At 36.8% G+C, this 15,877-nt stretch overlaps 2 protein-coding genes across 2 annotated transcripts in view; both read left to right on the top strand.

The window, feature by feature from the left end:
* The window catches only part of PRH1 (proline rich protein HaeIII subfamily 1), a 245,644-nt gene that overhangs the window by 40,977 nt on the left and 188,790 nt on the right, over positions 1-15,877 (top strand). Inside the window, exon 2 of the mRNA XM_063593349.1 lies at positions 1,716-1,783. The gene's annotated coding sequence lies outside the window, so the exon portion shown is untranslated. The remainder of the gene's footprint in view (positions 1-1,715; positions 1,784-15,877) is intronic.
* On the top strand, positions 11,857-12,822 carry LOC100984072 (taste receptor type 2 member 46). The gene has a single exon (XM_003829606.5). It carries the CDS (start codon positions 11,860-11,862, stop codon positions 12,787-12,789), a length of 930 nt encoding a protein of 309 aa, XP_003829654.1. The 5' UTR covers positions 11,857-11,859; the 3' UTR covers positions 12,790-12,822.

The raw sequence follows: 15,877 nt of genomic DNA, 5'->3' as shown, positions 1-15,877 counted from the left end.
AGGTATATTCAAGTCCCAGATGGAAAGATGATCTGGATCAGGCAAGATGCTGACCAGGGGAACAGGAGACAGTCAAGGGAATCTGAGGAAGTACATGTTTTTGCCCAGTACAGTCCCCACCTTGTGCCACTCAGATGTGCTCATGCCCTCCAATTGTGGCTGGTTTTATAAGCACATGACTAGTGTAGTTGCACGCAGTCTTGTGCTTGTGGGGCTTTTTGCTTGGATTAATGTTCTGCACTTGCATTTTTATTTTTCAGACAGCGGATACTCCTCCGCTGAAGAGGGAATGGTTCTGCAGTAATTCCCTAGGGGTTTGCTTTCTCCTCTCCTACGGGCTTGATGGAGACAGGCACAAAGTCCTATAATGCCCACGATGCATGCCTCTAGCAGCTTTGAATTCTGCTGGATCATCTGACGCAATGGGCAGAGCAGGTTGGGCCACAGCCTATATCTGCTGTAGAGATATCTTATGTTCTGGATTCCACTTGAAACCACTAGTCTTTGCATTCATTCTGCAACCCATCTAGTTTTGGCAGAGGCTAGGTAGGTTAACTGAACAGGGATTTAAAAAGGACTTTATTAACATGTCGGAGCAATATCCTCTATTGTGGTATTTGTGGACTCCGAAACCCCAAGAGGCTCAATAAACACTGTGCTTCCTTTTTAGTGATGATAAGTATATATAGGGCAACATGCCATTTACCTTAAAAAGGATGTTTCTGCTGGGCGTGGTGGCTCAAGCCTGTAATCCCAGCACTTTGGGAGGCCAAGGTGGGCAGATCACTTGAGACCATGAGTTTGAGACCAGCCTGGGCAACATGGTGAAACCCTGTCTCTACTTAAAAAAAGCCAGGCATGGTGGCACATGCCTGTAAACACTGCTACTCAGGAGGCTGAAAGATTTGAACTGATTGAACCCAGGAGACAAAGCTTGCAGTAAGCTGAGATTGCACTAGTGCCCTCCAACCTGAGCAACAGAATGAGACTCTGTCCCAAAAATAAATAAATAAATAAATGAATAAATAAACAAACAGATTTTTTGACATGTGGACTAGGAGTATGGGACCCCTAAAAACAATATCTGTGTTGCAGGTCTCTAAATATTATCAGGTGTATCTCTTTCTGCTGGTATTTTAATTCTATTTAATGTTCAAGTATTTGACTATATTTAGGAAACTTTCCATTTCCTGATTATTGCACCAATTACTGTAACATTATTAATAAATTAACATGATGTTTTGCAAAATGTAAATTAAACTGAGAGCAGAAGTGACATCACCCGACATAAAACACTGAAGCAGCGTTTTTGTTCTTACCACACAAAGGTCAATTGTTTTAATCTCCTGACCCACCCATGGGTGTAAAATAAGAAACATTCACTAAATCAAGAGCCACATGCAAAGTGCCAGAAGCTTTGCTCTGCTCAGGGAAGATACCACATCCTAGAGAGGATTTGTAAGTAGTGATTTAAATTTATGGAACTCTGCCCTCATTTTATAATGCATCTGATTTTGGTAGAGACCAGTTAGGTTAAGTGCATAGGGATATAAAAAGACTACCGTCCCCTGTAACTTTCAAGTGTTTTGTCATGGTAGTGATCAATTCCATTCCTTGGAGAATGTGATTATTATTTTTCAATGGTTGTTGCCACTGGAGGAGAATTTCACAGGCTTCCCCTTGGTCCTGCTCTAATAGTGTCCCTTACTCTACAGGTCAGGAAGAAAGTGAGAGTCCTGCCAGCTGCCATGTGTGTCCATTTCAATTACACATTCAGGAAGAGGTAATAACAGCAAACTGATCAGATTCACTTTGGGATGGACATGAGTCAAAACTCTAGGTAGCATCTGACCTTCAAAAACTCCCAGTGCAGGCTGGGTATGACGGCTCATGCTTGCAATCTCCACACTTTGGTAGGCACAGTTGGGAATATCTCTTGAGGCCAGGAGTTCCAGACCACTCTGGGCTTCATGGTGAGAGCCTGTCTGTACAAAAACTAAAAAAAGAAAAAACAACAACAAAAAATTAGTTTGGCATGGTGGTGCTCACCTGTAGTCCCAGTTATCCAGGAGGCTGAGGCAGGATACTCCCTTGAACCTAAAAACAATATGCGAGTCAGTTGCTGGCCACATCCAGAGTACTGTTAACAAGAGTGAGGCCTGGTAGAAAAGTAATGAATTTATTCCAAACCTAGCTTGGGGAAGGGGCACAAAGGGTCCTGCCTTTAAGTGTACCACTTCACCTTTGGAGCAGAAAGCAGACACTTTTATAAGGTAAGGGGGGTTATTGAGCAAGGGTAGAGGGTCCTCCTGCAAGGTTGGTGCCTTTTCTACCATGAGGGGGTCTGTCCTGCAGACCCTGACTCAATGACAGAGGAGTAATATACACCGACACATATATTTTGCTTGTCAGTTCAGCTGAGCATCCGGGCCACTTAACAGACTCTAAGGAAGAGTGCTGTCAGCTGCCGCCCCAACTTGCTGGCCTTCTTGGCATTTATTTAGAACACATTAAATGACAAAAGCTTTGAGTCAACACCATTAGAGGGTAATCAACCTGGTCACCTTCCCCCAGGAGAGCAATGCTGCCTGTGAGTGATGAAAGGTTAGCTTTAGGACTACCTGAGTAAACAAGCTCTTTAGATAAACTACTCTACATTCCTTTGTATCTGTGCCCCAAGTGCCCAGGCTCAGGCAAAGAGATTGGCTGCCTTCAGCCAAACTATCTGAAGCTATGCAAAAACTTTTGGTCTTCCAAGAAGGTTTTTGTTTTATTTTATACTTTTCCCTACCATTCTGATTGAACCCCTACACTACCAGATAGTTGAATTGGTGCCTTCCTTTGCAGAAATACGTTATAAAAGTGGCCAAGTGGGTATGTTTTCCATATGCCCTCCTGTTGGATGAAAGCCCTTAGGTAATTCCTAGAGTGGAGAAGAGCCTGGAATTTCCAGGTCCACTTCCTGGAGGTAAAAATTCTGTGGCGGGTGTGCTTTGGTCTGCAAATTGACTGTCAGTTCTCAGGAGAATCTGTCTTGGAGCACTAAGTTAGAAAATGTGCCCTGTAGGGAATGTCTAGTGAGTGGGAGTGAAAGGTTATATTTGCATTTATGAAGGGCTAAGCAGGATACAGGGAACCAAGAGAAAGGGGAGAGAAGAGAAGAGAAAATAATAATTTAAAAAACAGTAAATCATTCTCTTTTTCTTAGAAAAAAATGGGGCAATCTGTTACAAACCCAGGAGTTCAAGGCGGTAGTGAGTAATGATCATGCCACTGTACTAGATACAGCCTGGGTGACAGATTGAGACTGTCTCTCTAAAAAAGCCAATGCAAATAACACAGAAAACAAAAGAAAATTAAAAAGAAAATCTCCTACTCCATCTCATGGACCACAGTGTCTTTTGGGTACCTAGATAATTAGTGTTAGTTCAGGCTCTGCTGGGGTGGCCAATATCTGGTTTACTGGTGGCAATTTCATACGAGTCTGCAGCAACGTCAAGTCTTGCCTCCCCAGAGGAAGGAATTCAACTGAGGGGCATAAGTAAGAAGAGACTGAAGGAAGTCTCTGAGCAGGAATGGAAGTTTATTAAAAAGAGAGCAGGAAAGAAAGGAGGAGACTTTATTGGAAGTCTCTTGGAAGACACTTGGAAGAGACCACAGTGGGCACTTTGGAGATCAAGTGCAGTGTTAGATCTTTGACTTGTGGTTTTATATGTTGGTATACTGCTGGGGTCTTGTGTTCCTTTTCCCATGATTCAGCCCCTTAGGGTGGGCTGCTCACATGTGTGGTAGCCTGCTAACACTTTGGAGGTGAGCATGCGCAGTGTGTTTACTGGAGTTGTACACATGCTTGCCTGAGGCATTCTTCCCTTTTTTGGTGGAATGCCCACAGAAGGTCATATTCCACCATTTTCTCTCTTAACACGCATGCCTCAGCCTACTCACCCTATTCCTAAGCTGCTGACTACCAATTTTAAGCGTTTTTATTTATTGTGAAATTGCCTCTCCCTGGCGCCTGTGACCAATTATTATTTTTAGAGAGGCAGGGTGTCAACTGCCAGGGCATCAGCTGATGGCCACCTGATATTACTTGTGGGTGGTGGGAGCCCTCTTCTGCCCCGCTCATGCCTGACTAACTACGTACTGTAAAAGCCCTATACCTAAAAGTCTTAGATGGTATGGATGTGTGTCCTTTCCTCTGGGTACTGTTTATCTAGGAAATGGCTACAGGTCTTTGAGAAAGCATCATATAAATACATTCTGAATATTCTGTGGTGAATTTTCAGCATCTTTTATCAAGGGGACTTAAGCTTCCCTTCAATTATTGAATTCTTGTTCTTGGAATTGGCTCAGTCCTGACAACTGGTTGAGGTTTCTTGATTTTCCACTTCAAAGGCTGACCTCAGGAATGAGCTTTTCAGCTCCATTTTGCTCTTGGTTTATAAGTATTTATCAAAGTATGAAGCCTCTTCAACTATTGGCTTATGAACTCATTCCATTGAAGCTACTGCTGTCATCGTTTCATTGATTCTGACGTTTCCAAGATCACCAGAGTCTATGTTGCCAAGGTTAGTCTTCATGTTGCATGCTCTATTAGCCACATTGAACGTAGTTTATTTGCATTTCAGGATGATGCCCTTTCCTGATTTTATCCTTGTTCACTGGGCACCACTCCACTTCTCATTCTCCTTTGCTAGTTCTCTTTTGTCTCTAAACTGAAAACATGAGATTGCCCAAGATCTCAATTCTACAATCTCTGCAATGATGCCTGTTGTGTTGGTGATCTCATGTATTCTCCTTACTGACAATGTAGCCAAATCAGTTAACAGACAAGCATAAGGGTGATTATCCATTTATATTAATTATTTATTCACACATCTTGGCATATAGCACATTATGTAAATATTTTTCCTTCAAATGTCAAATTTACATTTAGAAGTAACAGTACCAGGTTGGATGCTGTGGCTCAAGCCTGTAATTGAGCACCTTGGGAGGTTTAGGTAGACAGATTTCTTGAGCACAATTATTGGAGACCAACCTAGGAAACATGGTGAAACCCAGTCTCTAGTAAAAATACGACAATTAGCTAGGTGAGGTGGTGTCCACCTGCAGTCCTAGCTACCTGGGAGGCTAAGGTGGGAGGATAGCTTGAGGCTGGGAGCTGTAGAGAGCAGTGAGCCAATCTGAAACCACTGCACTCCAGTTGGGGCTAAAGAGTGAGACCATGTCTCAAAAAATGAAAAATAGATGTAATAATACCAAAAATCTAAGGAAAAAGATGGAGCATTAATAATATTTTTGCTTGAATTTCCACTAAATCAGAGTGATGGTGACCCACCATCTAATTTAGTTTTATTTAAAATAGCATTATAGATATTGATAGATTACTATGCAGGGGATTATTATTATTATAGAAATAATGATCTAAGTAGAGAAATATACAGATGGAATTATGGTTGATTAACCCACTTATATTACTTGCAGTTGTACAGGTAGTATGTTTTAGTATCTTAGTTACTAATCTCACCTTTTACATATAGCTCTATAATCAATTAAATATGAGTTATTTTTTGTGTATGGTATGAAATAAGAATATAAATTTATCTTTATGCATGTCCTCCAAATGTCTTTCAGACCTCCAAATGGATAAACAAATTGTGGCATACTTATACAATGGAATACTATACAGTGATCAAAATTAATGAACTAGACAGACGTGTTTACAACAGAATAGTACAACAAAGAAAATGAACAAATTTGAGCTACATAGATAATAATACTCACAAATGTGAGAGGAATTATCAAGATGGAAAAATACATTCAGTATAATCTCATTTACATAAAGTTCAAGAAAAATATTTTTAATATATTGTAATTTGTTACATTGGTGATAAAACTCTACAGTGAAACATATGAGTGATCATCGTAACAACTGGGATAATCAGAAGGGAGGAGATAAACGGGAAATATCAGCAAGAAGACATATATTGGGAGTATCTGGATTACTGGCAAATTCTATTATCTGACCAAGGTGTGGTAACATCGATGTTAATGTTATAATTTTTTCTCTTACTGTTTATTAGGTTTTATTATGCTCCATATGTATGTTATGCTCCCCAGTAAAAAAAAAGTTAAAAAGGCAGAAATATAAAGTACATTCCTACATATAAAATTAGGGTGATACAGCATATTCTTATAGATACCATTGTTATTAGAGTTTTTGCTGAATAAAGGAGAATAGAGCATTATGGTACTAAGAAATCCAAGTTAAAATTTAAAATTTTTCTTATTGTTTTGAGACAGGGTCTCACTCTGTTGCCCAGGCTGGAGTGCACAAGCAGAATCTTGGCTCAGTGCAACCTCTGCTATCCAGGCTCAAGTAATTCTCCCATCTCAGCTTCCAGAGTAGCTAGGACAACAGGCGTGCACCACCACGCCCTGCTAATTTTTTCTGTTTTTGGTAGAGACAGGGTTTTGGCATGTTTCCCAGGCTGGACTTGAACTCCTGTGCTCAGGCAATCCAACTACCTCAGCCTTCCAAAATGCTGGGATTACAGATGTGAGCCACTAGACCTGCCCTGAAACTTTTCTTAAATTAATATTTTTTTAAAAAAGAAGACATAAGCAAGAACTGTAAATCCACCTTCTTAATGCTAATATGAACTTGAAACATCAAAACTTGAATATTTATGACAGCTAAACACCTTTTTTCTTATTTCCAATTTAATTACTTATAATACACATTTCAAAGTGTCACAAAGTCATGAATTTCCAATAAATTATAGTATGATGGAGGTTAAATATATAGACCTATTATCCCAAAATATGTCTCTAAATGAAATATTTGTATTCATATTGTTAGCATTCTAATTTCACAATACTAATCATGTGTACACCTGTGTGTTGGGTAAAATATTTTGTTAATATAAATTTTTTGGTTCTGCATTGGAGAAAAAAATCATAGGCAAATTTGTTAAGGTATAAAACATATTTAGCATGATCTTTCAGCATGTTTGTGCATATATAATGCTACTTTCACTGCTATAGTAAAATGATCCAGATTTAGTCACCATAGCTAAGAATGTGAAAAAGCCTTGCAAGAATTTGGCTTGCTAATGATGCTATTAAAAGATGAAATGAAGTTGATATACTGTATTATTGCAGAGAGTATTTTTCTATATTCATATTGAAAAATGCCCAAAAAGCCCCAAAATAGAATCCTAATTATTGGATGTCCCTTTTGCTATGAATTTTTAAAATGTAGTAAAAGAAAAAGAAGCAAAGAAATTCTTGAAAATATGTTGGTTTTACATTATTCTTGATGAAATACCACGTGAGGGTACTTCTCTAGGCCTGATGCTGAGAATCATAGAAGAAACATGAGGCCATGAGGAAGAATAGTAGGGTTCTCTCATTACCCTGAACTCCAGTACTTAAAAAACAAGATGGAAATCACATTTATCAAATAGCATTCTCCCTTTTACCTGCTATAATTATTATCATCATCATCTATATATACATCTATCTCATTAAATGATCTATTTTTGAAATATTTAAATACATAATTTGGAAAATAAGTAATTTTTAAAAGACCATCATTGTGGGAAAGTTACAGGAGTAAACAGCAAAGCTTAGTCATGCTCTATACATGTAGATTTAGAAATTAGGTATAGCTTATTTTACAATATATTGCTTAAGCAAATAATTATTTATGGATGAGCTTAAACTAATCTTTGTTTCATTATGATCACTATAGAAACAATTTAGATTTTAGTGTAACTAAAACTAACCAGTAAGAAGGACAAAGCAAATAATACATTTTATGAGCTAGCTTTTATTTCTAAGAGAGGATTTTAGGACCAAATAGTCAAACAGAGTTAAGACCTCAGATCTTCTGTCACACTTGAGTGAGTGATGGTGGAGTTCGAAAGTTATAGTTCTATAAACAAAACTATACTCACGGATAGGGATTAAATGGTGGAATTCTTTAGAAACACCAGATTCAGTTTTGTTTCCATGAGACTTAAAGTTCTTCAATCTTTCATAAACTTGTATGTACTGTTTTACTCTTTGATCTTTTCAAGATTGTTATAAATGAAGAAGCCTTGATTTCTGCTAATAAAAACAGAGTAAAATTTAAATCATGGAATAGAAAGGTGGAGCTGTGGTTGAGATGTTATATTTTATTAATTGTAATGACATTTTGAGATCCAGTGCTGCTCACTGAATTTCCCTGTGAGGAGAGTTTGTGGTGATGACCCAGCAACAGACAAGCTACTATCCAAAAAAAGCTACTCACATCAAATCAATTTCTAGTTTCTTCCAAGTTGCAGGAGAATGCCTAGACCATAATTTTAATCTCTTCTGTGACCTAAGTATTACAAAAAGAAAAAAATCACTACAATTTTCATGTCAGGTGTGCTAAAAATTTATAAAAACTATTTTTTAAGAAGTTGGTGTTATAAATACTTTGTTTAGTTTCTCCATTAAAAAATGATTTATAGCAAGAGAATAAAAGTTCATTTCTACCCCTAAAACAATAAGATAAAAAAGAGTAATCAATATTGAGAATCCAATAGACAGAGTTAAGAACCAGTTAAACATAAGAAAGAATTAGTGAATTGGACGATAACTGCCCAGAATGAAGCATAAAGAGACCAAGAGGTAGAAAATATAAGGCTAGAGGGTCACAGACAGTGAAGCTACAATCGGAACAACTAACATACTTCTGCAGTTCCAGAAGATTAGAAGAGAGCAAATGGGGCAGAAGCAATGTGGAGATTTTTCCAAAAGTGATAAAGTATATCAGTTCATATATGTTTAGAAACTATCAGACTTCAGACACGATAACTAAAACCAAATTAATATAAAATGACAGGACATCAAAGACCAATAAAAAACCTGAAAGGTAACTAAAGGAAAAGACAGATTATGTTAAAGGGAATAACTGTCTAAACGACAACCTGATTTTCAACAGACAAAAATGAAGCTAGAATTCAATGGAATCATGTCTTCAGTGCATTTCAAAAGTAGAATAGACCTTGATAAACAGAAACTTAAAATGATATTTTTTTCAGATAATAGAAAAATTATTATTATTATCAGTATTATTCTATGTGGAGTTGGAGTCTCAATCTGGTGTCCAGGCTGGAGTTCAGTGGTAGGATCAGGGCTTACTGCAGTCTGGAACTCCCGGGCTCAAACCATCCTCCCACCTCAGCCTTGTGAGTAGCTTCCTTATGCCTGGCTTTTTCATTTATTGTAGACACAGTTTCGCTGTGTTGCACAGTCTGGTCTTGAACTCCTGGGTGTTCCTGATTCAGCCTTACCAAATGTTGAGATTATGGGTGTGAGCCACCCTGCCTTGCCAATAAAGGGACTTTTTGAAACTATTAAATTGAATATGCAAGAAGGAATACAAATTAATGAAGTGGTAAATATGTGCATAATTCTAAATGAATGTTTACTGCATAAAATAATAATGTCTTGTTGGGGTAATTATATAATTGATAAGATATATGCAAATGGCAAAAAATAGAATGGAGGTAAAGCTGACAGGAGTACATTTAGTTAAATTATCTTTTAAACTTTTCTATGTCTATGAGGATATTTTGCACAATGACCCTGTAATTCTACTCAAAGGTATATATACAGAGGAATTGCATCAAATGATATATGAAAGAATGCTCTAGTAGAATTATTCGTAACTGTTCAAAAAAGAAGCTGGCCAAATGTATATTAAGGATAGATCAATCATTACAGTAAATCCACACAATGGAACAATATAGAGAAGTGAAAAAAAATCACATGTACTTGCAACTATGTGACTAAATTTCAGAAACACAATGTTGAGTCCAAGAAGCCACAAACAAGAAGAACATGTAGGATTGCACCTACACGCAGTGCAAAGCAGGCCAGACCAAGCGATGGAGTTTAGGGTTGCATACCTAGTTGGTAAAGTATAAAGAAAATTAAGGAAATAATCACCATAAATTTTGGATATCGCTTATCTCAGGAGGTATGAAGAAATGTTTAGGGACTTGGGAAGTGGCATGGAGGTGGACCTAGGTTGTGTTTGGTGTTCCTTGTCTTGCCTGCATCATGGTTATTTGAATGTTTATGATACACTGCGGTATTTCCCATTTTTGTTTTGGTTCATTTCTAAGTGTGCATTATAATTTTAATGTAAAATGTTTAATTAGGAGATATGTCTCATAGAAATTATTATTATTCATCTCATTATATACTGATGGCAATAATAAACTATTTGTATACATTCTTATACAACTCTAAGGGAGTTGAAGTGAGCACTTTCTTATTTAGTTGCAACGTGAGGAAATTTGAGATGATGTTATCCTCCAACCCCAGAACTTTTCCAATGGATTTCTTCTAGCCTTAATTATCGACCTCACAAGAACAAACCTTTGCAATTTCCCATCTATTTTTTCTTTTGGCTGCTGAATTCCTGACACAACAAGGTTGTACATATTTCCCACACTCTTGGTTTAGCAGAGTTGATTTATCAGTTATGTTTTTCTGCAAGAGAAAACCCTCCAAACTACATTAGATATTTATATCTCACATGTTGTTGGATTTCATTTTTTTAAAGCTTGGTTTGGTGAATGGCTCTGTTTATTTGAAATGGACCAAATTCTGAATCTTGGTAGTAGTTAGAGTTTGGACAATTTGGTCTGGATCAGGTGGGGGCAATCTGACTTCATTAGTTTCTCACTCTCCTTCTGGGAACAGTGTACTAGCCAGGTGATATTCTTATGGTAAATGGAAAGAGGAAGAATCCCCAGTATGGAAGCCATCTGAAATCTCTATGCAAAGTGTAGTAATTTTCTGTTTATCAAAGCAAGTTAAATGGTTGTACTCCAAGTTCAGGGGCAAGGTAGTCAGTCTTCTCAGTGATGGCAGGATACTGCAAGACTATATATCAAAGGGTCGGGTACTCAGGAATTCTTATACAATTGCTAAATGTTTTGTATAGTAATAAATATTTAAACATTAGTCTTGAGAGAAACTTTACCAAAGGCCTAAGAATTAGAGATATGTTTGATAAATAAATATTATTCATGAGCTGAAAGCCCTGAGTGGGAAAATAGGACTAACTTCACCTAGACAACCTCCTGGAAACTCCTTTTTTTATTTTGGAACTTATGAGAAAATAATTTGTTCCATTCGTGAGTGGTGTGCACATGTGTGTGTTTGTGTGTGTATTTATGAGCTTGTGAATAATGAAGTTATACAAAAGTATTAGCAGCAACCGGATTCTGAGGTTCTCCAGAAAATCTTAGATATTTTTGATAAAAGCAGTTTGGATTCTGTGTATTTAAATCTGTCATTTAAAAAAGTCCATATAGGTGATGAACTTAATTATGACCAAGCTCCTTTTAAGAATTTAGACATTTACTATATGATCTCTCTATTGGGTTATAAAACTTCCCTAACAACTGAAGTCACTAAAAACAAATGATGGAGAGGTTACACAAGGAAAAATTGCAAACACTGAAAGTGAATATGTCCTTGTTTGCATACTAGCAAATGAGAATTCAGGTTTCATGTCAACTTTAGTATGAATAATTCCAGCCTATAACAAGAACAGACAGTGAATGAATGGGTTAATTTGAGTTGTTTTGAAAATAATAATATTTTCCATAAAGACAGCATTGAACTTACCCATTAGCATGCCATGGTGATTTCTGGCTTGACATTGGTAACAACAATTAAAAGTAAAAAGAATCACAGCACATTCACAAATCAGGTGCATATAGAATTTAAGGTCAGGATATTCAAGCAATCACAACCAGTGATATTACACCAGCATTTTAAAAATTTCTTTTTGTCTGTTCAGACATGATAACTTTTCTGCCCATCATTTTTTCCATTCTAATAGTGGTTACATTTGTGATTGGAAATTTTGCTAATGGCTTCATAGCATTGGCAAATTCCATTGAGTGGTTCAAGAGACAAAAGATCTCTTTTGCTGACCAAATTCTCACTGCTCTGGCAGTCTCCAGAGTTGGTTTACTCTGGGTATTATTATTAAATTGGTATGCAACTGAGTTGAATCCAGCTTTTTACAGTATAGAAGTAAGAATTACTGCTTATAATCTCTGGGCAGTAATCAACCATTTCAGCAACTGGCTTGCTACTAGCCTCAGCATATTTTATTTGCTCAAGATTGCCAATTTCTCCAACCTTATTTTTCTTCGCTTAAAGAGGAGAGTTAAGAGTGTTGTTCTGGTGATACTTTTGGGGCCTTTGCTATTTTTGGTTTGTCATCTTTTTGTGATAAACATGAATCAGATTATATGGACAAAAGAATATGAAGGAAACATGACTTGGAAGATCAAATTGAGGAGTGCAATGTACCTTTCAAATACAACGGTAACCATCCTAGCAAACTTAGTTCCCTTCACTCTGACCCTGATATCTTTTCTGCTGTTAATCTGTTCTCTGTGTAAACATCTCAAGAAGATGCAGCTCCATGGCAAAGGATCTCAAGATCCCAGCATGAAGGTCCACATAAAAGCTTTGCAAACTGTGACCTCCTTCCTCTTGTTATGTGCCATTTACTTTCTGTCCATAATCATGTCAGTTTGGAGTTTTGAGAGTCTGGAAAACAAACCTGTCTTCATGTTCTGCGAAGCTATTACATTCAGCTATCCTTCAACCCACCCATTCATCCTGATTTGGGGAAACAAGAAGCTAAAGCAGACTTTTCTTTCAGTTTTGTGGCATGTGAGGTACTGGGTGAAAGGAGAGAAGCCTTCATCTCCATAGATTCACAAGAGCGGCATTGTGTATCTTCTAGCAGAAAACAAACTGGTGTTATATGAAACATTTTATATTTCTTACTGTGTTTTCTGTAATGTATGTATATGAATAACTTTCAAGCATGTACCTAGAAAAGTCTTTTACCTAACGTTAGTCTAAAAAAGTGCGTATGTATATATATGTATTTTTGTGTGTATGTGTGTATGAAAAACAAAAGAACATTGACAGTGACATACTCTTTTTTGTTTTTTCACACAAACTGCCAAATTATACAAAATATGACAAAAATTCTTAAGAATTATGAATCCATACCTATTTCATTTATGTATTTTATATTTCATTTGAATAATTTATTATCTATATTTATAATTATTAAGAACTATCAGCTTATCTCAGGAAAGACATTGCTGTTTTCTATTGTTATTTGAACCACACAAATATACCACAGTGTGCTTCGAATTCATTGTTTGAACCTGTAACTTTTTGGATGGTAAGGTCATTCAATTCTAAATCAATAATAAGGATGTGTCTTTGAGGTTTTATTCCATTATCAATTCCTATTTTATGTTTAGTAAAAAGCAATCAGAATTATTGATAGAAAACAATGCACACAATAAAATTTGAGTGACAAGCATATGTAGAGTAAGTTTCAACTATGTCTACCATAAACAGTACTGAGTAATATTAGATTTAATACAAGCATGTGAATAGCTTAGAAAACAATCTCTTCTATAATAGGGATGAAAAATCATGATTGTGATCTTGATTGCTATTATCAGTTTCCATATGTAGTTAGAAAAGTCATTTCTTCCAGCTTTTGGATTAAAGAAAAACTTTTTTTTTGAAGTTGAGAGGTGATGTAAACTATTTTAGTATTTTTTTCTAAAGCACTTTTAGGCCCCTGAATTGTTAATTATACCCTTACCTTCCATTTATAAAATTCCTTCTAAACTTCAGGTAACAGAACCCAAATCTTCCTTATTCTAAAAAAAAACTATCAATGTAAAAATAGTATAGAAATTATGGAAAATAAATCAATGAAATTTTTGTAAATGTTAAAATGGCATCTATGAAATCTATGTTTTAATTATAGGATGTGCTTTACAGTTATAATTTTGTTGTCAATGATGAAATGAAAGTGGTTGACATATTCATTAATAGGAAGTTCTATTATGAGATGGAAATGTACAGTCTTGTTCACAGCTAAATTCTACATGACTGTATTAATTTTGGTGTTATGAAATTTTAAAAATGTGATTTAAACCTTAAGATAAATCATCCCCACATGTGATTTATGTGTTTTTTTAAAATCATGTATCTTCCTCAGTACAATGTAAGAACTGTAAAATCAGATCAGAGATGATCTCATCTCTGTCTTGCTTTCTGTTGAATGTAAGATCAGAGAGGAAGATGATCTCATCTCTTTCTTCCTTTCTGTTGACTCCCAGGACCTAGAACCCAGCAACAAGAATAGATGGTCAAAAATGATATTTTAATGAACAAATAAATGGGTGGATAAAATGGGTAAGTTGATGTGGTAAACCAATGAAAGGGAAACTCATCACAAAATCTGCAGTTGCATGAATTCCCCTGTTCTGGTCTCAGGTTAAGGTTACAGGCTTATCCAAGCAGAATCCTTCCACAGAGGAAAAGTTTGGCTATTCCACAATTTTAGGGGAAATATAACAATAATATAGTCTTGATGCAGCTGTATCAGGTGTCTGAATTGGAGACAAGGTAGAACATCAAAATTAGATGGCGCCTATTACAATATTTTTAGAAAGCGTATAAACAACCTTGGTCTATTTGAATATGTATTTTTTTCTATTGTGAATTATATATTTGTATTATGATATTTTCTAGTTGATTATTATTTAAACAAAAATGGCATTTCATTTTAAAAATTGAGTTAGTAACCAGCTACTTTACTAAAATGTTTTTTATGTATTACCTGTTATTAAGGTGATGACATTTATTTAGAAATCAAGTTCAAGACAAAAATGGCAAGGATATGTGGAAATTGAGACAGGAACAAATGTGAAACAATGTGTGGTGATGTCTGGTATGACTCTGCTGGCAGCCACTTCACAATGAGGTGAGAGAGACAGCATGACGGTCATCAGATGCGTGCACTTGGCTCCCAGCACTTTTCCAGAAGGGCTACAAGGGGAAACCACAGCCGGCATTAGTCCAGGGATGAGAGAGAGGAGGGAGAATGGAGAATGTATCTGCTCAGTTGTCTTCTGTATTTGATTTCCCATTGGCCATTGTTTCCCTGAGGCAGAACTACCATCTCTGCTGTTCTGCCTTCCATCATCCAGTCCCTAGGTGGAGGTTGTGAAAGTCAGACCTCATGCCCACAGTGTGGTGTTCCATTCAAGTCCCAAATGGAAGGATGATCTGGATCAGGCAAGGTGCTGGCCAGGGGAATAGGAGATAGTGAAGGGAATCTAAGAAAGCACATGTCTGTGTCCAATACCACCACTCTTTGTGCCGCTCAGATGTACTCATGCCCTCCAGTGATGGCTGGCTTTATGAGCATATGACTTGCACAGTTGCACAGAGGATACTCCTCTGCTGAAGAGGGAATGGTCTTGCACTAATTCCATAGGGATTTGCTCTCCCCTCTCCCACAGGCTTGACAGAGACGTGCACAGAGTCCTATAATGCCCACTATGTATGCCTCTAACAGCTTTGAATTCTGCTGGATCATCTGGCTCAGTGGCCATAGCAGTTTGGATCAGAACCTATATCTGCTGTAGAGCCCTCTTTTGTTCTGGGCTCCATTTGAGACCAGTAGCCTATAGAAACTTCATTAATGAGTCAGAGCGATATTCTCAAATGTGGAATATGTTGGCTCCAAAATCCCAGTAGGCCCCCAAAACATTGTGTCTCTTTTGTAGTGATAGGAAATATAGAGAGAGAGCAACATGCCGTTTACTTTTAAAAAGATTGTTTTGACATGTGGACTAGGGACACTGAAAACCTTAAAACATCACCTATGTTGTCAGTCCTTGAATCTTCACATATCTCTTTTCTTCTGGTATTTTACTTCCATTCAATGTTATAGTATTTTACAATATTAAGAATCTTG

The sequence above is a fragment of the Pan paniscus genome, chromosome 10, assembly GCF_029289425.2.
Source record: "Pan paniscus chromosome 10, NHGRI_mPanPan1-v2.0_pri, whole genome shotgun sequence".
Lineage (NCBI taxonomy): Eukaryota > Metazoa > Chordata > Mammalia > Primates > Hominidae > Pan > Pan paniscus.
This window is presented reverse-complemented; position numbering and strand designations above follow the sequence as displayed.

Excerpts from the sequence above, each read along its gene's own strand:
- LOC100984072 (XM_003829606.5), top strand. The coding sequence starts at position 11,860 with ATGATAACTTTTCTGCCCATCATTTTTTCCATTCTAATAGTGGTTACA.